General features: G+C 46.7%; 1 protein-coding gene across 1 annotated transcript in view; it reads right to left on the bottom strand.

Annotated features, from left to right (window-relative positions):
- The window catches only part of SGCB (sarcoglycan beta), a 292,490-nt gene extending 267,344 nt beyond the window's left edge, over positions 1 to 25,146 (bottom strand). Inside the window, exon 1 of the mRNA XM_086962654.1 lies at positions 25,018 to 25,146. Within this exon, the coding sequence (XP_086818780.1) occupies positions 25,018 to 25,035 (18 nt within the window). The 5' untranslated portion in view covers positions 25,036 to 25,146. The remainder of the gene's footprint in view (positions 1 to 25,017) is intronic.
- Between the last annotated feature and the right edge of the window lie 1,329 nt (positions 25,147 to 26,475).

Raw genomic sequence — 26,475 nt, 5'->3', positions numbered from 1 at the left:
ATCACAAACAAGACATACATATTTGTCATACAAATGCTAGTTAATTTGAAGGAATCTCTAAAAACTCTTTCATGTAAAATAGTTTGTTGTTCCTCAAATGTAACAACAACAGGAGGGCATTTCGGTGGATAAACAGTTAAAAACACCCTTCTTCAGGACAACAACAATTTTTATCTCTCGAGTCAGATATATAATATTCACCTGCGTAAAGAACAAAACATATCACAGCATAATGATATTTTTGATATATTTTTAAAAAAAAGGATATTTTGTCTCATAGATGTGTCAGACATAAAAAATATTAATCATAATCAAATTAAGATGATCACTATAATTGTATAAATGTTTTAACCATATGTTACATTAAACCAGATTTTGTATAATTGCCTCTTGGGTCCTAGTAAGACGGATAGTGAGAAGTATTTGGTTGTGAAAGTATTGGAATGACTCGTTTGATTGCTAATTTCTCCAAGAAATCTCTTCTAATTGTTACAGGCTATCTATGACATGGGCACCAGCAGCCGAGACCTTTGAGAGTCAGACATAGATTGCTCGCTTCACGATAAGGAATGGCACCTTCTTCTGGCATACCCTAGCCTGATACCTCCCAACACAAGATTCAAGTTTATTCAATACACACTATTACACAGGGCGCATTTAACACCCTCCAAATTACACAAGATTTTCCCCATGGTAGCATCGAATTGCCTTAGATGCCATACTGATGACGCTAACCTCCTGAATATGCTGTGGGCATGCTCCACGTTGTCCTCTCGCTCAGAGATCTAACGGAAAATTCACACTAGAGCATCGTGGAACATTCCATACTATGTTTATATCCCAGAATAAATACTTCCACAGCTGATTCTGGTTTGTTGACTTGGCACTCCTCCTGGCTAAACGACAAATAAGGCATTGCTGGAAGTTCCGCCTACTGTACTGAGCGGGCGTGAGGAGGTTAGTCGGTGGGGCTCAGCTAAGAGTTCGCCGTTGCGTAGAGAGGAGTACTGATGCCTATGCAAACCGCCTATAGCCATGATATGAGACACTTTGGGGTCTATTAGCATGGCAGGCGGATCGCCACCACATGTATGGCAGTGGCGATCCGCCCGCCATGTCTGTCCGCCTAACATTTCCCTCCGCCATATTACGATGACGATGGGGACCCTGGTGGACGGAAAGACCGTCTGCCAGTTTTCCACAGGTAGGCAATCCGCCCAATTCCCTACCGGCAGACAGATACAACAGAGGAGAAAATGTCGTTATATGCGGACAATGTCCTCCTGTATGTAACCCACCCTGCCACTACGATAAGGGCGCTCTTTTCAGAACTGGATCGTTATGGGGCCCGTGCAGGCTACCGAATAAATTGGCACAAGTCGATGCTATACGACCTCCAGGGGCGGGAGGACTGGAAATATCTACTGGGAAGGTTGCAGACTACAGGCGAGGGGTTTGTATACTTGGGTATATTTGTGACGCTTGGCAGGAGCCTTTCCTATGAAAGGAACATTAAACGGATAACAAATAATTTTGTGGAGGACGCGGCCAGATGGAAGATGCTCCTTCTCACAATCTTGTGTCGCGCGGCCATGTTCAAAATGATGACACTTCCAAGGTATTTATATGCATTCCAAAATGAATACTTCCCCATCCTGCAACGGGTGTTCCAGGATATCAATGCGGAACTGAGGGCCTTCCTGTGGTTGGGTAAGCAGCCCCGGGTGGCACTGACGACCCTACACAGGCATCAATATAATGGTGGCATTTCACTGTCAAACATTGAGGCCTATTATTGGGCGGAACATCTGGCGCCCATAAATGACTGGATACATGCCCCAGCCTCGCATCCTTCCTACGCATTAGAGCGGCACGGCATGGCAAAGCGCACAATCACTCACTATCTCTACGGGGGCGCGGGGAAAGGTAGATTGCTTTCTGCCACTAGGGTTACCCTGGAGATCTGGGAGCGGGTGACTAAGTATATAGGCTGGCAACGGAAGCCAACGAGGCAGACACCATTATGGCGGTGTGCCTGTGGGGGGGAGCTCTGTAAACTGCTGGGGTTCCAGAGATGGGATGCCATTGGGATCTCAACACTGGGGGATGTGATGAAATATGGGACTCTGAAGTCATACCAGGCCTAAAGGGCAGAATATGGACTATGCCGCACGCAATACTTTAAATAGTTACAGTTGAAACACGCCTGGAGGGCGGAGGGGACACTAACAGGTACGCTCCCAGAGTATGCACTGTTGGAGGGGCGACTTCTGCTGGAGCAGATCCCAAACAGGGCAGTCTCACTGACTTACAGAACGGTGATGAAGAATATGTTGGATGGGCTGGTGAATCTTAAGAGGAAATGGGAGGCTGATGTGGGAAAAATGGATACGGTGGATTGGGACACGGTTCTGATGCATCCGAGAGAGGTTGCCATTAAATCCCGCCTACGGCTTATCCAATACAATATCCTGCATAGGACCTACTTTGACAGAGTACGCCTACATAAAATGGGAAGGGCTGGAGACCCGAACTGCCTGCGCTGTGGTCGGAACGGTGGGGACTTCTACCACGTTATTTGGTCCTGCCCAGAAATTTAAATTTATTGGGTAGCGATCCTGAGGGAACTGGGGGAGGTACTTGAGACCACCATGCCACTAGAGCCCAAACTGGTCTTATTAGGCATGACTAATGAGGTAGACCTGACCCGCCCATTGTTGATTTTCCTAGCACTGGCTTTGGTGGTTGCCAAGAGAGTTGTGGCAAGGAGATGGGGGTAGCCGATCTGCCACAGCTGGAGGAATGGAGGAGAGGGATGGACTTATATATGGCAGCTGAAAGGGTCACGTACAAGGCACGGGGATGCCCTAAAAAGTTTGGAAAAGTATGGGGCAAATGGCGCAGATATCATGGTTTGGATGGAGGGCTCTGAGCTTGCAGGGACACAACAGTATCCCACATGGGACAGGAGGGAGGGTGCTGATGGACACTATGAGGGACTAGGGGAAGGTCTGGGACGACAATGGAGGGATTTAGCTGGAGTGGAGGAAAATGACTTGCTTTTAATGATGAATCATGGAGGGTGGGGGCGGAAGGGTGGGGTGTATTGATCAATGCTGACATGCTTGTTATCATGTATAATAAAATGCAAATAAATAAAAAATTTAAAAAATCTTTTACCTCCAGGGTTTGAGAGAGGGAGTGACCAAGCCCTTTCCTACTACAGTAATCTGTGAGCTTCAATGTAACACTCATTCATTCATCAAGCTTTATTCAGCACCAAACCTCACATGATGCCAAGGCAGGTAATATAAAACAAACCATAAAAACATTACAATGATGTGCAAACGTCAAGCCTAAATACACCATACTGATTTATGTCTGCACGGTTAAAATGCAATTCTGTTGACCATTGTCTATGTATAACCATGAAACCCCAGTAGAGCCACCAATAAACAAACCAACAACGTAAAATCAGTACATTAACCCTTATCAAATTTTCCGGTTTCCTGAATCATCTAAAAGAGCTCTAATATGGATTACCTTAAAGAAGAACAGCGCAACCCTGCAGCATACTCTAGTGTCCCCTAATTCATACAAAAATGTAAAAGCCACCTGGTGATAAATAATTCTATTTTGCAAAAATAGTGGTTTAAGATGGGATTTCCTGGGTGTGAGATGCTGGCTTCTTATATGGTGCACACTTACGTAAATGGGCACCCTGCACTAATCCAGCCAGATAACCCTTATGGTGATTTTAGAGGTCGAAGACAACCTTAGAAAGCTCTCTAAGTGGTAGTTGTGGAGAGCAGCCTTCAAGCTTAGTCCAGAAGGAGGGTAAAGCAGCTTGTTTTACCAGAACATAATCTTATTCGGATAGATTTAGTGAAAAAGAACCACACAGTGTATTTATAAAAAGATGTATTTATTATAAGACACCCACTGACACATACAGATATCCCTTAACCAGAGAAAAACACAGTGCACACAATACTTTGTAATAGAAACAGATAGGTAGCATATGAATACACAGTAGTCACCAGGGGGAGACCAAACCATATAATAAAATAGTGGTATGCGAACCAAGACTCGAATCAAAACTGTACCGAGAAGATGTAGAAGTGCTGGGGACCCAAGGAACCACCCAAGGTGAGTATCTAGGAACACCAAGGAGGTTGTGTACAGTGTGGGAACGCGACCGCTGTCTTAATATAAGTCAACGGGTAAGTTGCGGTTGCAATTTTAAAGACGACAGACCCATCCCAGTGCACCCTGAAGAAACCCTGAGGAAGACAGAGGGTTGGAGAGCCACCCCACCCGTGGATACCCTAGCAGGGCTCGAAAAATCCAAAAAATGGTACTAGTCCTGCAAGACTAATATCTTGAAAAATCTCATCGACCTAACTGCAAACTACTTGACCTCCGTCTCTGAAAGCAGAGCAAATGTGACAAGATAACAAGATTTAAAGGCATCTTTATTGCACATCAACTTTGTGAGCAATAAAAATGCTTTTAAATCTTGATATCTGTCATTTTTGCTCTGTTCGGTGAAATTGATTTTTTGAGCCCTGCCTAGGAACCATGATACCTTAACCAGGGAAGCTGGGTGAATAGATGTGGAATGGCGTCGGAAACTGCCATCGAACTCAATGCTGCTGGAGAAGGTGAAAGTGTCCGGTGGAACCCAAAAGGTGGATTCAAGGTGAGCAGTACCTGCAAGCAGAGGGGGCAGAGGGTACAGATTCTATGCCACTCAGGAGACCAGGAGGCACGGAAGACGAATGCCCACCGGTCTCGGTGTTGCAGAGAAGATGACGGTGACCTTGAAGCTGCAGCTGTGGGACCAGGCGATGCTGTAGAAGACCAGGAGCCGTTCACGAGCTGTCCCACATCGGATGACGAAAATTGAGGGGTCGTTGTCTGTCGGGAGCACCAACAAGCCTTCGCAACTTCCAATAACGTGGAAAGCGAAGAAAGTGCAGTGGCGGAACCAGCAAGGTCCAGGTGACTCACTACAGGCAGGAGAGTCAGAGCAGGCTCCGAGCAATCAGGGGAGCACGCAGAAATCAAAGAAGACCACAAGAGAACCCAATGGCCGGAGGCACTGGAGTCACAAGAGGACCTCGAGCAACTTACCAAAGATGCAGGCCCACGGTGCAAGTGATGCAGTGAGGACGAAGATCTGGGTCATAGGAGATGCTTGAGGTTGGGGCTACTTGTAGTCCGAAGATCTTGGAGGAAGGAAGCCAACAAGCCATTGCAATGGCAAGCCGACGCAATGCACAGGGGTACAGCTCAGACGAGGGACACTGGCCTCAAACTTGGTAAAAGGACAGGTCAGGCCTTGAGGGATGTGAAGAACCACCTTCACTTCAAGGGAGATTCCTTCAGGTGTCTTTGATGTCCACAGGCCTTGGAAGGTTCCTGTATTGAGCACAGGCATAGACGTTGCAGCAGACAAGCAGGGCGACAAGACCAGGAGCAGCAGGAGTCTGCCAAGTTACTGTCTTGATGCCAAGAGCGAAGTCCAGAATGCCCAGACAGTCATAGAAGAAGTGGTGTCTTGTGATGAATCTTGTCCCACACCGAATCTAGGGACCTACCTACAGGTAAGCCCTCAAGTACCCTAAGGAAAGGGTTCCCTCCCAGGGGAGGGTTTGGACAGTGGGGAGGATACTTCAATGTCTTTTGTCCAGTTCGCACCAGAGCGGGAACCAACAGCTCCCTGAGCTTGTTTGAACTGGACTATACAAGTAGGGCACCAAATGTGCCCTTCAAGCTGACTGAGTGGAGCTCCCTGCTGGGGGCTGGTCACACCTCCCTGTGACAGGATACCTGTTCTTCTGCCTTCCCCTCCTCGAGCTTGGCTCAGCAGCAGGAGGGCAGAAACGTGTCTCTGGTCGGCAGCAGCCCCGTTGTGCTGTCCAGGTCTAGAAGATAGGTACCGGGGGCAATGAGGGCCTCCCGGAAGAGCTTTGCAGTGCATGGAATCATACCCCCACAATTTCAGCATGTTTGATACCAACATGACAGGGTTCGTTACAGCCAGTTTAGAGATGGTCATTGCATGGCCACTCTATGTATTGTAATTGCTGATGCACTTACAACCCAGGAGAAGGGATCCCTAAGGTTGTAGGGGTGTCCTGCCAATGCAGGGGCACTTCGAAACTTAGAACCGAGCACCCTGCCTTCAGGATTGAAAGGCCTGCTTTAGGAGTGACTTATAGGTTTTAAGTGCAGTGACCTCAGATATAGGGGAACCTATATATGTTGTAAGTGTTGCTACCACCAGCTTACACATGCTGCAGTGGTAGGCCTGTAGTTACAGTTTGAGTGTTCGCCCATGGGTGGTATAATTCATGCTTCAGCCCATGGGGGACCCCTGGTGTACCTATGCCCTGGGTACCTCAGTACCAAATACTAGGAAACTGATTAGGGTATACCTGTGTCCAATCTGGGAAGTACCGACATACTTACCATACCAATTTAGGAGAGAAACCACAGAGATTGGGGTCCTGATTAGCAGGATCCCAGTCAGACTAGTCAGAAACAGAATAGCACCAGGCAAAAAGTGGGGGTAACCATAAAAGCAGATCCTACTTTCCTGCACTGAGGGTTAAATAAAATGTACATAAAAGTGCTCTATGCTGTGTGGACTGATCTTATCGGTTATCACAGGGGCACTTCCTAGTAATTGAACCCCAATTCTAATTTTTGGGAAAAGCAGTCAAATTATGGAAAATAAGAAGATGGAAACGGTTAAGAGATACCTGTACTGTGCATAAATAACTATCATAAGATATGGCTTGCATCCTAACTTCTCATTCCATACTGTGTTCCTCCCTACTGTAACCTTGGGGAGACCTACTCGTTTCCTCTTCCTATGGCAGGCTTCCAACACATGCTTTTTTTTTTTTAATACCTCAAGATATCCTCTGAATGAGACCACAGATCCACCTCTGCCTGGTCCAGTCCCAGCAAGCTCTGTTTTATGTTACGTAACCATGGGATTCTATTCATCATATCTAGGCTCATATTTATTTATTTATTTATTTAAAAAATTTATAAAGCGCGGCGTATACCCGTGGGTGTCTTGGCGCTATAATTTGCTGAAAATCCCAGAATAAGGTGGTATATTCCTTCAAACGTATTGTTTCTGAGCGGATTATTGATCAAATAACCATGTTTTTACCAGTTTTCTAAACTGAAGTAACGATGGTGCCAGTTTTATTTCCTTTGGGAGCATGTTCCAGATTTTGGCTGCAGCATTGGTAAAACTTCTATCGCCCCACGTCACCGTCCTGGTGCGAGGCACTACCAGCAGGTGACTGTGTTCGGAGCGTAAGGATCTTTTTGGTGAATAGTATTGAAGTTTTTGTTTTAGAAAAGCTGGTCCAAGACCCTTGAGAGCTTTGTAGGTGAGACACAGGGTTTTGAATCTGATGCGATTTCTCACTGTTATCCAGTGGAAATTTCTTATCGCATGCTTGGTGGACTGAAACTTAGGAATGCCAGCTAGTAGCCTTGCGGCCGCATTTTGAATAAGCTGGAGTTTGGCCACCACCCTTGCCTGGGCGTTTGCAAACAGTCCGTTACAGTAGTCGAGTGAAGAGAGTACTAAGGAGCTCACCACTGTTTTCCTAGCACTCTCGGGAAGATAGGGCAGGATTTTTTTAATTATCTTAAGCTTGTAGAAAGCAGACGACGCAACCTGGTTGGCATGGTTGGAGAAATTAAGATTGTCGTCAAATATAATGCCTAAGTTCCTGACCTTTTTTACTGGTTCTGGAGGGGCTCCAAGGGGTGTCGGCCACCAAAGAGTGGACCACTGTGGTGATAAATTTCCAAAGATCACTACCTCGGTTTTCTCCGAGTTGAGGCGCAGGCAGTTTTCCGACATCCATTCCTTGATGGCAAGCATGCCTTCTTGGAATGTGGCGGCAACCTCCTCACCGTTGTTCTTAATAGCGATCACCAGTTGGGTGTCGTCGGCGTAGGAGGTAAGGCTCATCCGGTAGTTCTTAATCACCCTTGCTAAGTCCGACACATAGATGTTAAAAAGTGTCGGACTTAGGGATGAGCCTTGCGGGACGCCACATGGGAGGGCGAGCTGAGGGGATTGAAATGCGCCCAATGTTACTGCCTGTGTTCTGTTGGACAGGAATGATGCCAGAAGCTCTTTGGCCTTTGAGCAAATGCCCATCTCCTCGACACGGTCAATCAGAACAGTATGATTGACCGTGTCGAAGGCCGCCGAGAGATCCAGTAGGACCAGTATAGCTGTCCCTCCTTGGTCCCTAATAGTTCTAATATCATCGGCGGCCTTAATAAGTACAGTCCTTAAGGATTAACTTAGTACACAGATTTTCTTGTTTGGACCAGACAGGTCGCCACAATAATAGTGGTTTAGTAACAAGGATATCAGAAAGGAATTCAACTCCCAACTCCCAATGCATGATAGATGCTGGGGTAGAGTGGGGTCCAGAAAGTAATCTCCCTAAAAAGGTGTTTTCTGTTATCTGTAGAACACTCTTGTCCCCTGTGGCCCAGATCCCTGCATCATATGTTGCGGATTAAATTGTTCTACCGTTATAGAGGATGAGCATCGGGTCGTGGCCAAGCAGGCCAACTTGGCGGACGCATATCCCTGAGTCTCCGACCGGCGGCCCGTGAACTCGACATGCATCACAGCCCTGTGTACCTGAAAAATACACGGCATGCAGTGCCTGGGCTGGGCTGGAGCAGGAGACGTCCGGATGGGATTAGATCCCTGACTTGTATGGGGATGGTGCGGCCAGGGCGGCTTTTCTGAGCCTATCGAGACCTGGAGACAAGATGGGGGTCCCTCCGGGTGTCACTGCAGCCCGCTGAGTGGAGGAGCGGGCGCCGCTACCGGAGGATGAAAACCACCAGGTGAGGGTGCGGCTCCACGGCGGACCCTGAGAGGGTGTGCACTCTCACACACGGGAGCTCCTGTAGACGGTGGGCCGGGGCAAGCTGATCCAGCGCCGCTGCGCAGCGAGGACCCCGACTGCCTTCCCCCATGCCCACGAAGTGACAGGGCCTCCTGAGCAGGGGGGCTGGAACGTTCCCCGGGGGGGCCCACCCTCCGAGGCAGGCATCACCATTCTACAGGCCCTGATGGAGTGGACCCGGTCCAGAGGTGAGGCTCCTTGCGGCTGGTGAGGCCAGTGCGTACCCCCTCCGGCGGTGCAGGCGGGAGAACGGCCTAGTGGAGGCCTAGCATGCACAACACCAGTGTCAACCTGCAGCGCAGCCACGAACAGTGAGACCACCGCAGGCGTGCATCAGACGGGGCCCCCAGGACTTGGTAGCCACACTGGGTCGCCTGCCTGTGGTCCCGGACTGCTAGGGAATGCGGCCCGGGCTCCATATTACGAGGCTGATACGGCGAGAGGGGTGCGATAGATCGGAGGGGCGGTGGCCTGCGCCCACCCCCACCCACATATCCATCAGGCCTGTGGAGACGCCCTGGACACCCGACCTGGGTGGGGAGGTGCAGCCTTCCCCACTGCAAACACAGAAAGATGAGCGCTGTGTGCCGGGCAGTACTCCTGTGAACACACCCTGTAGGACAGCCAGGCTCTGAAACGTGACCCCGTACGGCGCCAGGACTCGATTTGCGCAGGGGCGGACAGAAGAAGAGGAGAGTGTGAGCTGAGGCATGCACGAGTGGCCGGCGGCCTGTGCGTTGCAGCCCCAGAGACCAAAGAGACACCATATAGGGACCCCCCTGCCCCAAGTGCGTTTCCCCTCAACCACGTGGTGCTGGGACCTGGGGAGGTGGCCGGCTGTCAGCGCTATCAAGAGCACCAAGAAGCATAAGAGCCTGCTTCGTGGTGGGAAGACCGGGAGCAGAATACTCCGTGAACACCAATCACCATAACTAAAAGCAGGACGAACCGAGTTGAGTGGGCCCCGACCACACTGCTGCAACCCAGACGGGAGTCACAGATTGTCATCCGAATGTGGATGCCGCACCTCGGAGCCGGGACGGCACGCCGGGAGGCCGCTGGCTGTTCTCCTCACGGGCGGACAGTGGAAATAAACGGGAGACGCATCGGGAGGACTCGAGGTGGATAGTACCTGGGAGACATCTGAATTGCGCAACACGCGCACTGGGGGACGGACTCGCTGGTTGTGGGAACCCCCGAGGGAAGGTGAGGAGAAACCACACGACAGTGCAAAACGCGTCTAATTGGGCGCATCCACCCGGCAGCTGCCCCCAAGGCCAAGAACGAAGCAGAGCGCTATTGGACATCAGTTCATACATGAAATAAACAGACCGCCCGACCATGGGCCACCAACGCGTGACGACAACATTGCACGCCCTGGAACAACAGAAAGCAGTTCCCCCGCCGCCAGTTGTGACCCACCCGGGAGGGGAGCCGTCCGGCAGCAACTTCATGTACAGGAAACTGGACCAGGTCCTCGCGGCTATAGAACACTCTAGAGTCACGATGGAAAATAAATTCGGCGATCTGCCACAGACCTTAATATCCTTCGAGATGACCGAAGAAAACTAGCAGATAAAGTCGCTCAAGGAGAAAAAGTGATACAAACTATGGAACCACAAATGCAGCAGCACCATACCGCAATACAATATCTGCAAGACCGAATAAAGACATTGGAAAACAAAACGGACCATCTAGAAGGGCGTTCCCGATGGAACAACATCCGAATTATGAATCTGCCAGAAGGGACGGAAGGATCAATCAAGTACATCACAACCTGGATCGGCACATTTACGCCTGTGAGCGACCTGACCCCCAATTTCTCCGTAGAGAGAGCGCACCGAGTCCCGGCACGCAGACAAAAACCGGGCCTCCCCCCACGGCCGTTTCTCTTGAAGTTACTGCACTACCAAGATAGAGACACTATCCTCCGAGCGGCCAGACAGCAGGGACGACTACAAGTGGAGGACAAACAGGTCATGCTCTTCCCAGACTACTCCGAGCCATCCAACAATAGAGAGCCACCTTCCTAGCAATCAAACGCACCCTGCAGCAAAAGGATATTCAATACGCCCTCCTATTCCCTGCCAGGCTTAAAATCATTGACAACGGTACCACTCACTTCTTCACAGATCCAATGGACGCTAGCAACAGGGTGGAGCAGCACCTATCTCACCGGACAAATGCCACAAGTGTACAGGATAGCCTACCGCTCAGGCGCTCAGGAAGACGATTCCGGAGGGTCACTCCCACGCAACTCAGTGTGCGGCCCGACTCAGGCACTACGAGCTCCCCGGACCTCGCACAAATCATATCAGAAGGCAGGAAAGCAATACAAGCAGTGGCAACAATGAACCCTACAGGGGAAAGTTCGGACATGGAAAGAGGCCCCCACTTGTTCAGCTTGGAAGATTAAGGCAGTGATGCGCCCACTTGCAAAGAGGGTTCAGAGACACCTCCGATAGTGACCCCCTCAAACGGTAGACACACTGATATAACGACACGTCGCCAATCAGAGACACACAGAGAGTACGACACGGAGTCCGGGCACAGCGTTCATAAACTGAGCGACAACCAATTCTGTCATCGGGATGCTGAGACCACTCGGTCCGTCACAACACTGGTAGCAATGCACAATACTCCACCCCGCGACACACAACAAAGAACAGAAACGGCACTTCTCCTTTTTCTCCACTATCCCCCAGGAGGGCGAGGAAACGACAGCGGGTCGTACTAATTATTTGCACATGATGGACGACAGATGGATGGGTGGGTTCAGCGGGTGGAGGGAGCGTTACCCGACGGGAAACCACAGACACAACGCCGTATCACATGACATCCAAGCTCCCTAACACAAGACATAAAACTTATTACGATAAACGTCAGGGGAATGCATACAGCCAGCAAACGGTACTCTATCTATGCATATATTAAGAGACAACAAGCCCAAGTGGTTCTCCTACAGGAGACACACCTGGCGGTAACGGAGGTAGACCGTCTACACAAAAAGTGGCGGGGAATCATTTGCGCCACGACGTACTCCGCATTCGCCAGAGGAGCACTCATATGGATAAGGCCGGGTTGCCATTCAAGGAGCACACATGACTAATAGACAAAGACGAACGATGTGCACTACTGACTGGGCTCCTACAGGCCCACCCACTACTCTTGGAGAGCATATACGCCCCTAAAGTTGAACAAGACCAATTCTGGGGCAGACTTACAAGTGTCTTAGCTCACCACACATCGGTCCCGTGGCTTCTAGGAGGGGACTACAACTGCACATTAGACGTACACCTGGACAGATCGCACTCACCTGCACATAAACAATCCGAGCACTTTCGCCGATGGGTGGATCGGTGGGCGCTAGTAGATTCCTGGGCACGAAACCCAGACACCCAGCTTTACTTTTTCCACTGAATTCCCCACAACCTGAGAGTTACACTAGATAGGTTTCTGTGTTCCACAGTTCTCCTACCGAACTACCACAGACTACTTAGGCAAGATGGTGTCAGATCATGATGCGCGCACAGTGACCCTTAGGTGGAGGCCACCCCATCCCCCGGTTCCAACATGGAAACTACCCCAGGAATGCTTCAGCGACCAAGCGTTCCGTCAAACCCATGGAGAGTACATTCAGGAACACTTTCTACGGAACGCTGGCGCGGCATCCACTAGATTAATCGAATGGGACGCATTTAAGGTTAGCGCTAGGGGACAATGTATCCAACAAGTGGTGGGGGTGCGAAGAACACTGGAAAGGGCGTTGCAAGCTGCAGAGGCAAAATTGGAGGAACTGTCAAAGGCTACAGATCAAGGGACAGCCACACTAACCGAGCTGATGGCAGCAAAAACCTCCCATGCAGAAACTATGCAAGACCAGCGCACATTTAACTTCCGCGCATATGCAGCTAGAGCACACCGGGAGGGCAATAGAACAGGATCACTGTTGGCTTGGCTCGTTAAACAAGACAGAACGGCGCGCCCAATCACAGAGATCACAGACACAGACAGATCTCCCAAGTTGACATACTATGTATATTTCACGACTATTACGCGGAAGTATACCGGGCACCAGCACTGGGGATGCCTCTAGAGTTGGCCCAGTTTTTAGGCCCATCGCCCATGCCCGAAATTTCTTCTACAGATAGGAAAGAACTGGACACAAAGATTACGCCTGCACGGGTGAAGCATGTGATTCGATCGCTTGCCCGAAAAAAGGCGCCGGGGATGGACAGTTTCCCACTAGAGTATTATAGCACGTTCGCAACCCACATGGTGCCTCGATTAGCATCGATGTATGATGTTTGCTAGAGGAGAACCTCCGGGCTCTCTTCTCAAATCGATTCTGGTGACGTTCCCGAAACCGCATAGAGTTCCAACACTCCCAGCCTCTTACAGGCCAATAACACTCTTAAATGCGGACTGTAACATTCTAGTGAAACTACTGGCAGATCGCTACAGTCTAATCCTTCCTGCTCTAGTACACCCTGACCAATGTGGCTTTGTTCCCCGATGTAATACCTCACACAATCTGCACAGGTTGTTCCATGTTCAGGACAGGGTGAAAGACTGTTTCCCACGTGTGGCGTGACTGATCTTGGATTTAGAGAAAGCGTTTGATACCGTAGCGTGATCATATCTGTTTGCTGTCCTTCGAACGATAAAAGTAGGCCACACACTCATGAAATACACGCAGCTCCTCTAAAGAGGTCTCACATCCAGGGTGCGAATTGGAAAACTCATTTCGACCCCGTTCTCAGTGGCGAGGGGGACCAGGCATGGGTGCCCCCTCTCCCCCTCTCCTCTTCGCTTCGGCAGTGGAGCCATTGGCTATAAGGTTGCAACAAGAGGGAGAAGCGTGGGGAATCCCAATAGCTGACACCATGCATTGCGTGTCTTTCTATGCCGACGATCTTCTAATTTACGTTAGGGATGTAACGAGTGAACTTACCGCGATATGGGAGGCGCTGCATGAGTTCGGTGAGACCTCAGGTCTTACAGTCAATTGGGAAAAATTGACGATATTCCCACTAAGCCCCCATCTGGCTCCCCTGGACGTCATGGTAGGTACCCAGAGGCTAGCATGAAGCACAGCGGCTCCCCGATACCTGGGAGTGCGGCTATACCACGCTTCTGAAGACCTCTACGAAGGTAATCATCGCAGGGTATGGGCGGGCCTCCAAGCGGCGGTGAGTTTCTGGAAGATGTTGCCTCTAGCGCCCATCAAACGCGTAGCCATAGCCAAAATGATCATGGTCCCTAGAATCCATAATAATATTATAAAGAGAGAGCCCAAACCTTTGAGGCGGGTAAGCTCAGGAACTACAGAGCCATTCCGGACACCCAATACAGCATTGCAAAACACAGTATCAGCAGATGGACATAGGCTATACAGCAGCCCAACATATACATTAGAAGGGGAAAAGAATGTTTTGTGCAAAGTAGTCCGTTGCAGGCGTGTGCGTTGTGCTGTAAAGCGATGGGCGCAGCATTCGGCAAAAGCATGCGGAATTATACTGCTTGCGAGAAGCGTTCTGTGTGGGACTAGTGTTCCAATACGAGCGGGCGTGTCCTTTCGCATTGTTGTGGGCGTTGGACATTGACACGATGTTGTGCGTCTAAGTGGCGTAGGCTGGAGCGGACAAACACGTTCGAGGATGGAGCAAACCCACACCTTCGCATATTGCAGTGGCGGCGGCTGGAGCGGACAAACACGTTCACGGCTGGAGCAGACACAGTTCGCATATTGCAGGGGTGTCGGCTACAGCGGACAAACACGTTCGCGGCTGGAGCCTGTTAAGGTACATATTGCAGTGGCGTCGGCTACAGCAGACAAACACGTTCGCGGCTGGAGCGTGTTATGGTTTTAAAATAAATTATTATTACCTACTCGAATCATTCAAGATATTCTGTTTTTATGCCCGGACAACGTCGGGACAGGCTGCTAGTACTATATAACTTTACGAACCTCCCTGTGATCCTGCCATGGGCCTTTTTTGGGAATTGGACACACTGCTTGCAGCACTGATCTGGGGGGACGGCCGTCACAGAGTTGCCCTGCGCATGCTATATCTGCCCACGACGTGCGGAGGACTGGGAACCCCGTTCTTTGAATCATATTTTCTAGCAGCACAACTTAAATGGCTGTCTCACTGGACGGCAGGGAAGCACACGGGGGAAACGATAACTGAGAACGGCAGATTACCTCTCCCCGCTAACAAAAAGGCTGTTACTGCCGGGCACTAAATCAGGCTGCACGCACTCGCTGCAGGTTACCATAACCCGCAAATGTATGATGCAAATACACCGCATGTCAAGGGGGCGACCACTGTATTCCCCGTTGCTTTCTCTCGTGGGGTTCCCCTGAGGAGACAGCTATTACACCGAAGGGGCCCTTCGGGTCTGAACCGAGCATGACGTTACAGAAATAGAAGCCTTATTTCACAAGGGCCAGCTAAAGACGTATGCCTAGATGGTCGAGTGGTATGACCTCCCACAGGGACAATTCTTAATACACAGACAACAGTAATCAACACTGGGACCTTCGAGACGGAGAGCCCCCGACCCATCCGGTTCTGTACACAATACTGCCAATGGGAGCGGGCAGACACTTAGGGCCAGATGTAGGTCGGCAAATACCGGTCGGTAACGGCCGATTTCGGCCGTTACCGACCGGTATTTACAAATGGAGATGTAGGGGCCTTAAAATGTACAGAATCGGTATATTTACCGAATCGGTAAAGTTACCGATTCGGTAAAATACTGATTCTGTAAATTTACCGAATCGGTAAATCAATATGTAGGTGGCACAGAAAATAGTGCCACAGGCCCTTACCGATTCGTTATTTACCATGTAATTCTATTGCATGGTAAATAACGAATACCTGTGTAATGCACATCTGTGCATGTACACCTGTGCCATGTGGCACACAGACATGCCCTAAGGGCATGTATGTGTGTCACATGGCACACAAGTCAAAATCAGGGGTGCAACAGGGTGTCAAAGTGACACCCTGTCACCCTTGCAAAATCGGTAATTTTACCGAATCGGTATTTACCGATTCGGTAATTGACATTGATTCCTATGGGCCTACAGGCCCATAGGAATCAATGTCAATTACCTGTAGGCCCATAGGAATCAATGTCAATTACCGAATCGGTAAATACCGATTCGGTAGTTACCGAATCATACAGATTCGGTAAAAATTACCGAATTTTTACCTACATCTGCTTTACCGAATCTAGAATACCGAATCGGTAAAATTCGGTATTCTAGAGTCGGTAAATCAGATTTACCTACATCTGGGCCTTAGTTACCTGGCACTACAAAGCGATCCGGGAGCTCACTGACTCACCCCTCGACAGATTACGACAGAAGTGGGAGACTGATGTAGGTCGGGCATTTCATGATAAAGAATGGGTCCAGGCACTGGAATATCCCAAAAAGGTCTCCAGAAATGCTAGATTCAAAAACATACAGTTCAATATTCTGCACCGCGCGTGTCTTACGGCAGATAAATTACATCGGTATTACCCTTACACACGATTTGCATGCCCCCGCTGTCAAACACATTAGGCGAACTTTAGGCACATGTTCTGGGACTGTCCCAACATACAACAGTACTGGACCAAAATACATCAAACGCTCCGAGCATTAGTCAATCTCCCAAACATCAATACATGGGAGGTGTGCGCTCTGGGTGTTCTCTGGAAAAAGCAGTTGGAAAAACTCAAATGGCGCTTTCCGTCATTGGCCATCCTCCTAGCGAAGAGAAGTATAGCCATGCACTGAAGGGCTCTAGCAGGACCCCCGGTGGCAGCTTGGGTAGGCGCAATGACCAAATGGAGAGCAGCGGAGAAGGAGACCCTGAGGGAGGAGAAAGTAAAGGGTACAAGAAAGCACCCGATATCTATGGAATGTGCGCAATTATTAATTTAATTCAAACAGGAGATGGCAGCGGGAGAAACATTCGAAGCAACGCAACTCCCATCTCATGCCCACCCCAATCCTCCATGATACAGACCCCGGATGTAGCAGAGTAGCACCTCGATAGGTAAGAGGTTTGGGATGGCTCGGCGGGGTGCCCGGGATCCAAGTCCACTCCCACGAGCGCTAGTCCCCCCCCCCCTCTGATACCCTGGGGCTCACCCTGCAAATCTGTAGTTAGTCCATTTACAGCCCACCACGACTGATCACAGTTGCCCGCGCTATAGGTTTCCCCATACCCAAAGTTCCTCATCCTCAGTTCACAGTTACAGGCTCCGAAAGGCAGTTCCAAGCCGGCTTCACAGAGCAAAATAAATGATCTGGTTCTTCCAAACGAACCGGCGCACAAACATGGAGGACGGGACGTTACACCACCCTTTGTTACGTAGACCAGTCACAGCAGACCACATTACGACACAACGAAACAAATCAGTATCTATCCGATGGTTTATGTCACGATGATATGTTTTGTGGACTAGACAATATATGACATTACTTCTCGTCACTGCTGCAGATGCCCGCAACATGCATGAATGATTGTTAAAACAGTGTTATGTCTGCTGTCTAAACTGGTACAGTGTAATACAAAAACTCCAATAAAAGATTTTCAAACAAAAAAAAAAATAGAGAGTGAGTATCTGGGCAATAGGTTTATTACTTAATTTAGCAGCAACCTTCAACAGCCCTTTATTAATACTAATCACGTTGGAGACACAGATCTCCCTATGGCGCTGCCAATTCAATTTTGATGAAAACTGGATCCACAAATAACTAAAAGTATTAGTAATTTGTAGTTTACTCCCTTTAATATAAAAAGTATGTTGTTTCCCTCCTGCACAACCACAACTCATTGTAAAAGTTTTAGCAATATTAATTTTCATGCTCCTATCCATAAAATCTGTAAATTAATTTATTAAAAGTTGTACACTTTTTGGGGTCATGCTAATACAGTCACATCATCGGCATACAGAGGTATTGGGACCTGCCGTTTACCAATCCTAGGGGTACACAGCCCTGTCAAACCCCTCTCCTTATGTTGAAAGTTTCTGTTAGTTCGCTCTGTTTTCTAAATCAAATTTTTGCCTCTAGATGTTTATGCAAATAGGCTAAGAAAGAGATAATCAACTTGGGCCCCCTTTTAATCCAGACATTCCCAAAGCTTCCTATGATCAACCAAATCGAAGGCACTACTAAGGTCTATAAAGAAAATATACAAAGATCCATCGCTAGCATGGGAATACTTCCCCATTAATAGGGTCAAGTTAAGTAATTTCTCAATCTTCCTCAGGCCTTTCCTAAACCCAAACTGGGCACTAGACAGAACTGTATTCTCTTTTGCCCATAATTCCAATCTCTCTAGCAAGACTCTCTCCAACAATTTAGCAGAAGATTCTATCAGTGAGATGGCCCTATAACATTTTGGGTTGTTTCGAGAACCCTTCTTAAAAATTGGTATAGTTAGTGAGGTTGGCTTGGTAGGAGGTATATGCCTAGCTCCAGCAGCATTAAGAACCTTGGTTAGAAAAGGGGCCCATAAATTGGGCTTGGATCTGTACACGTCCATTGGACACCATCCAGTCCTGCGGCCTTATCCTTTCGGCTGTTGTTAACAGCCCTAACAAACTCCTCTACGGTGAATGGTATACTGGTGGATAGCTCACATGCTCAACCACATGGATCCCCCACTTCTTGGTCAGAACTAGAGAATATTGAACCAAAATGATCTGCCCATTGGGTAGGAGTTGCTGCAGATTCTAAGACAGGGTCTGTTCCTTTTGTAAAAAAGGGGCATTAACAGTTCTTTAAATCAGAACACTGTCTTTAGGTTCAGCGGCCTGCACCAGGTTCGCCCAAGAATCCCCCAGTAGAAATGTCTTCTTGGTCTTTATAGGATTATAGTAGTTTATTCTAGCTGACCGAAATGCCTCCATATGGATCCTAGCCTTTGTGCATTCCCCATCAAACCACCCACACCTTTCCTTCCCATGAAATGTAACCCTTATTGAAAGTAATTGGTTGATAGAGTTGGATATTATTACATGGGCATCCCGTGTCTCCCTGTGATTTTTTTCAGGCTCCAGCCCAATTAATAGTTGGTCCAAGTTCTTTGCCACCACATTCTTTATAAAATCAACTGGATTAGCACATGACCATTTAATCCGGACACTGTTCTGGCCTACATGGACGATGTTGACAATTTTCCCTGAATCTAGATTCGTCGGAAGGTTCAGATCCATATTTAAGATCACTGGGTTATGGTCACTAATACAGTTAGACCCTAATTGTAGATCTAGGATGGTTCCCTTTTTGGAATCTGCATAAGGATGTGATCAATATTACTACCATCGCCACTCCCCGTTAATGTAGGCAAGCAGTACAGGTTGATAGACACCCCATGTTTGGTTACCTTCAGGTTTAATTTTAACATCAGGTTATTAAGCGCTAAACCATATGGACTGTGTAAAATGTGTGGTAGGTTGTTTGCCTAGAGATCATGATACCCACATACTCTTTTGGACGTAATGTGACATTCCTGGACGTTAAAATCTCCTGCCCAAATTATGAAAAAGTTCTGGTCAATATAAGTTTCCAAATCTATTTCAAGTGCATTAAGCAGCTCCACTCTTGAGGAATCAAAAACATTGCTGTAAAAATGTATAACTAGAATGGACAAATTGGTGCCCAGCAGGACGGAGACAAACTGATAATGAGGGGACTGTAGAAAACTCTTCTTAATTCGAGGATCTCAACTCGTGGAAACAAAAGTCACCAAACCATCCCTTAGGCCTACCACTCTTTGAAGAGGTGGCGGGTGAATTAAAAACTACATATCCATCCTGCTCAATACTATTCAGTGATCATGTTTCCTGCAAGCACACAACGTCAGCAGGTACCACATATGTTTCCCAATCCTCCGACCAAATGTAACACGATAACTGTCCACATGCTTTAACAAAGTGTAATGACAATCCGCCCTTAAATACCTACTGTAATGAGCATAAGCTTTCCCAGAAGGCAATCATCAAGTGAACAGTCAGAAAATTACAAATATATACAAAATTACAGTTCGCAAGACAATGTAGAGCCCCTACTAAAAAGGCCTGACCAGGTTCTAATACGGCAAATCTTCTATGCCACGCAGCAGAGTGTGCAGAGTGGGGTGACCAACAGCAAAACCACTGCCTACTATGATAAACTGTGAGATTGAACATAACACAATGTCACATTTCATAATATCATAACCAACTGACAAGTCCTATGACATTCAACATAACATTTTACAATTAATCCATCAAGACTAACGTCTTAATCACTGGCTTATCACCAGATCAGGTCCGCTGTGTTCATCATTAGCTTTCCACAAGGCAACCATGAGACATACAGCAATGAAACTGAAAATATCAAAAATTAAAGTTGGCAATGCAAAATGCAACCCTTACAATGGCACAAAAAAAGAATATCACTAGGATAATCTCAAACCCCCAGGGGTTTGTCCGGCGGGTTCACCTGTACCAAAACTATTGGCTACTGTAGTATTCTGTGAAATTTCATGTACCAAAATACCTGTCTTCAGGCTTTAATCGAGCGCAATAAAAATCAACCCCTAAATGCCTATTTGCTTAAGCATATGCCTTTCACAATAAATATGTAACTGATGTTTTTATCATAACTTTCATAACAGAAATCAGGTCTGTAGCGTTTATCATTGGTTTGTCACCATAACCAACTAGACCCTTCTGTCTTAGGAATTGAATACGCTTTCTAATAACGTAAAGGTGCAAAACAAGCTCTCTTTTAAAAGGTAGTCAACACAGGGTGGCACTAAAAGCCCATCACGGATGACCTAAAAAGCAACATAAAATTTGATCTGAAACTACATTTTGTAAGGGACACTATCATATATTATTAGCCTTGTAAAAGAATTATCATCTTTTAAAAAGTAATACAAGTATTGTAAGCAGAAAGCAAGCAAACTCATCAATCTATTTCACAGGCACCTTCAACCTAAGTCACATACTAGGTCTATCACAATTCAAGATTCAAAGCAAAACCCAAACTTCTGACAAACCTATAGGTTTCTACCCGTGCCGGAACTGCTCTATATTTAAATTTGGCAACAGTGGAACTCAAGAAAAACACTGCAGACGTACACATCTTTTGCATTAAGCAATGTCTGAACTCCAATAACTTGTTTGTTATTTACATGGCAACATTCCACTGAAAAAGCATACACTAGGAGTTATTAACCAACCGTTGGAAATTGGGAAACAGAAGCTTGACTGCAACATTAGCAAATCAGACTTCAAATTTCCTCTAGTAAAACATTACGAACACCAGCCATGATCATCAAAGACACTTTACGCTGCATGAAATTAAGAAGATACAAAAAAAAACAAGGAGGTGACCTCTAACTTAAACTTTATCAAAAACAGATAAGAAATGGATTACCCGAGTTAATCCTGTCACACATGGCTGAATAAAGATGCAGAAATGTGATACTGGATGATGTAGACAAAGATAGAGAAGCATATGTACCTGCCTTTAACTAACTCATCTTATTCTAATTTTTAGCCAACTATTATCTTTTTTGCATTCGAATTTTTAAAACTTTTTTTTGTTTTAAAAATGGCTTTATCACTTCCTTTTTCAAATGTTGATATTTTTCTTGACTTTGCATTATTTCGCTACTGGCACTACATTTATTTATGCCAGCTTTAATCCTACCACCACAGTCCTGCATACAGAGCCATGTCATTAATACAATCCTAATTCCTGTGATGAATGTACAGGACCTAATGTTCTGAAAATTGTATTATTAGAGCACTTTTATGTGACATATTGAGTTCATGGCTACTTATGTCTTTTTTGTTTACACTGGAGTGTGATCTGACATCAGATACACCAAGATGGCACATTACCAAGTCCCACATGCTACAACAGTAGCACTCTTATTATTTTGTGTGACCCAAGCATGATGTACCTCAATGTGCCCTGCCCTGGACAATTCGAAAAAAAATCTCAGATTTTCCACACACAGAAACTGCTCACTAGCTAACTGGTATGTCTACGTTCACAGGTTACAAACACACTATTTTTTTGTACCCAATTATACTTCACTGCCAAGACCTGTGTGATACAAGAAAATTTGTCAACGCTTCAATTGACGAGATGAATAATATTTTTTACTTGGTCCCCGTATTACAAAGTAGCCATTAATGCTGTAACTGTGATTTAAGAAAATGTCAACAGTAAGTACAGAAATGTTGGTAGAAATGCTTCATAGATGGTTTCAGCCATAGATGATTTTAGCCAACATGTGTTTCGTCCCTACATGGGACTTTCTCAAGGCTAAATACAAAAGTAATCTATGAAAGATAAAGTGGTGTGCATAGAGTTCAAAGTTTTCTTATGAACCAAACAGGATCATATAGGTCACTCAGATTAAAACAATTGCAGAAAATATGAACCAGCTGAACCAAATAATGTGTATGTGCTGTTTTTCATCCAGTAACTTATATATAAATGTGTTTCCTTCCTTTCAAGATACACCGCACGTAAGCACCAATCCAAAGACGAAACTGTCAAGTTCCAAAGGTCAAAACTGATGACGAAATGTCAAAACTGATGACGAAAATAAGAAGACATCAGGAAATTAAGACCTTGATAAGCCTTATAAATACCATAACTTTAATAGCGGATTGTGTCCTCTGACAATGTTCCTGGAGGCCCAAACAAACATATGTGGTGTATCACGAAAGGAATTAAATACATTTAAATACGTTATTCAATAAAAACTGCACATATATATTATTTGGCTCAGCTGCTTCATATTCTCTTTAATTGTTTCCATTTGAGTACAAGGGTGACATGGGTGTACAAGAGATGCCGTTAGAGCCGGCTCAGCCTGTAGCGTGTCGCAGGGAGGCCCGGGGTACAGCTCCCCACGGAAAGGAGCGTACAATGGATGTGGGAGGAAGCGGCGGCATTGGACTAAACCCAAAGCTGCTTGCCGGGATCCCAGCACCCGCCGTGACAGAGAGACAGAGAAAGCTATATAATGTGGGAGCGTCATGGAGGCGGGCAGGGGAAGAACGAAAAGAAAAAAAAGTAACTTTGGAAACCAGCACAAAAGGTGGCACCGTATGGGAAGCAACGACAACGAAGCAAACAACTTTGGGGAAAAGAAAAAAAAGGTACCTTGGAAAGAAACACCCCACTGGACTTCATGGCAGCGCAGCATCCCAGTGCGCTATGAAACAACAAACTTACGCTGCCAGCACAATGTTGTTGTAAGTGCGTGACACACTCACACAGCAAAACCACCCCACCCTTCCCCATGTGCAGCCAATAATGGACAGAGCGCCTGAAAAGCAGAACAGGATAATTGTTTCAAAATAAATAAATAAATGTGGCTCAAAGGAAATTAAAACACCAGCGCTCCTGGGGAGGGCTGGTAAACGAAGAAAAAAAGTCATTACATTGCTAATAAAATGAGGGATAGCGGAGGGATTTTGTACTTAGTCCCTGCTCTCAGGGAGGAGTAAAGGTGGAAGAAGCATGACAAATGTATGCCATGGACAAATGGGGCGAAAGACTGGGAGAGTGACGATGGAGACAGCAAATGGCAAGCCTATAGGCAGACTGAAGCCCCCAAAGTACATACAAGAGGTATCTTTTCGAGACAGCACATGCGTGCCATTTAGGGCAGAGACCTAAAAAAGGATATGGGTTGAGTTAAGTAAAATCTCATAAATATATTACAGGCAAGTATACATTTGTATACACTCAAAATATTTTAACAGCTGTTCCAAAAAGTGTGTTAATAATACATGTTATTAGGGTCACAAAAATAACAAAAGCAGTCACAATTGGTGCACATTAGCATCTGTTTTAGAAATGTATATTTGAGGTCGGATGTGGTTTCAGGGGCTGTGAATCACTTACAGTTAAATCGTGGTGCGACCAGGTTTTTTCTCACTACGTCTAATTCATTTTGGACTTCCACCAACCTCTTATTAAAGGAGTGAGAAACCTCTGCATTATTCTGCACCAAAAATTTCTTTTGGATGCTCAGATGGCCAACATTGCCACTGATACTTTTGTCCATCTTATAATAGTACTGCTAGGGGTTCTTCCCTCAAGCCAAAGCTACATGCAACTATACTGAATGCTCTTGTGCAATCCAGACTGGACTACAAAATCGCAGTCACTCGAAGCACTGGAATAGACCTTCAACAAAGACAAATATGGAGAAATCATCTAGAATATTTATCAGAAGTTTATGGAAATACAGTGAAATAGTGTCCGTGTTGTGAAAACTATATTGGCTACTTGTTTGAAAATGGATATTTTTCCAGGTCTTAGTTATTTATTTGCTCAGATGGTTATCTATGGCTCAGTCTCTTGCCTACATGGTAGTACTTTTCAAAGTGATAGAGACTACCTCAGACTAAGCAGGGTCCAGAGCTTTTTCTATTACCGTAACAACTTTAATTCCCTGACCCCCTTCTGACCTCAGGGCGAACTGCGGCTCTTGCACATTTGGAAACAAATAAAAACATGACTAAAACCGAATAAAAAAGCACCAATTGTGCACTTAATCACTATATTTCTTTGGGAAATCTGGAATAAGAAGTATTGAAGCCAAAAGGCCGCGTCAAACATACATGTAGAGAGAAATAAAAACTACAAACATGCCTGACACTTTAGACAACTTGAGAACATTCCATTCTCAACTGTGGCCAATGCTTTCCGCACACAAACACTAAGTCTACACTTCTAAGACAGTATTGTATAAGCAGCACAACCATGCCAGCTACGGCCGCAGGGAAGACTAAAACGCTCAGTCTAAGCCAAGAAATGACAGAAAAGAATCCCCATCCTGGCACGCCCCCTGCATGCGCTCAAATCACATCAGGAGAACGCTGCATCTCAGCTGTCACCCTATGAGGTGCTGACTGACAGCTGCTACGGTCCTCTCCACATCACAACAACCCAGTAAATTGCGAACTCTGCGGTCGCAGTCCCTGCAGCCGAGTTGTTCGGGCATACCTGCTCGGTCGCCGCCATCTTTCTCCAATGGCTTCCTCGCCGTGAAACCGAGATGGACAGCAGCAACCGGCGGAGCTCGGCTGCAAGAACCGACGTGGGAGGAGGCACTCGCGCTCTGGTACGCACCAATGTGTGACATGATGAGGGGGCTGAAAGTGGAGAGAGATCTGCTCAGACCTTCTTTCGATGCCGGAGAATGACCTAGTTTTTTTTTTAAATTAAACAGAAAACACACAGAAAAGACGTTAAATCATCGATTGTACGGCCATACGCTTAGCGGGGTATATAACAGGGTTGGGCCCCACCCACACCCCCCTCAAGGAAGGATGGTATCCACCCGTACCGCCTATGATTCGGGGATCCAAAATAAAGTGTACTAGCCAGCACGTATGTGTCTTGGAGCGCAGTGTCGCAGAAAGACGAAAGGATTCGCTGTGCACATAATATTCATAACATGATCATTTGCGTAAATCCAATTGAAAAATGTAGCTTCAGAGAAGCAAGCATGTGTCATAAACCAAAGGGAGAACGCCGAACAGCAGTGCCCGGTTGCAAGCACAGTGGAGTGAGTGCAGGGCTTAGGTGTTTGGTAGTGTGTGCAACAATGCATGTAGCGGTACATTTAAATTGTTTATACCGTTTCTACTTTTATATCCTTAACAGCTGAGCAGGGCACAGATCATAAACAAGCATTGAAAATGCAATAGGTCTCGCCTTTGATTTGGTTAAAGCCATTTGCTTTGCTAAAGGTTTTGTATAGCAAAGCAAATGGCTTTAACTTAATTAAAGGCGAAGGCGAGACCTATTGCATTTTTTATTGATTACACCAGTGGTTCCCAAACTTTTGACTACTGAGGACCCCCATTGAGTCACCACTTGAAGCCGGGGACCCCCAAGCAATTTGTATGAGTTAAATTTCAAAATTAAAACAGTAATTTGAAAAAAATACACACGTGTGCACACAAAACAAATACTCAAAGTACTAAGGGGCAGATTTATGTTGGGAATGCGCCAAGTTTGCGTCACGCAACTGCGGCGTAAATGTGGCGCATCCCTACGACCCATTTACAACGTGACGCATCTAGGCAGATGCGTCTCGTCGTAATGCCCTGCGCCACTTTTGGGCGTTCCGGCGCAGGGTGGGCGTTCCGGGGCAGGTGCGCCTCGCAAAATTAGCTGAGTGAAATCTATAAGATTGCACTCAGTCACTTTCAGGCCAATGCTGCGTCAAAACCCTGCGCCTGCTTGAAGCAGGCGTAGGTCATGACGCTTCAGAAAAGGGGGTGGTGATGGACCGAGTATCTGAATTAAGCAGAACACTCGTACCCAGTCAACAGATCAGGGCTTGATCCATCACCGTTTTTTAGCTCACTGCACCATCCCAGCTCAGAACCTGGCTACATGCAAATTAGTCTGTGCCTGGCCCAATGCATCATGGGAACAGGGCAGACCAAACTA

This window comes from Lissotriton vulgaris, chromosome 3_1 (genome assembly GCF_964263255.1).
Source record: "Lissotriton vulgaris chromosome 3_1, aLisVul1.2, whole genome shotgun sequence".
NCBI lineage: Eukaryota > Metazoa > Chordata > Amphibia > Caudata > Salamandridae > Lissotriton > Lissotriton vulgaris.
The sequence above is the reverse complement of the archived record's forward strand: the minus strand, read 5'-3'. Positions and strand labels throughout refer to the sequence as shown.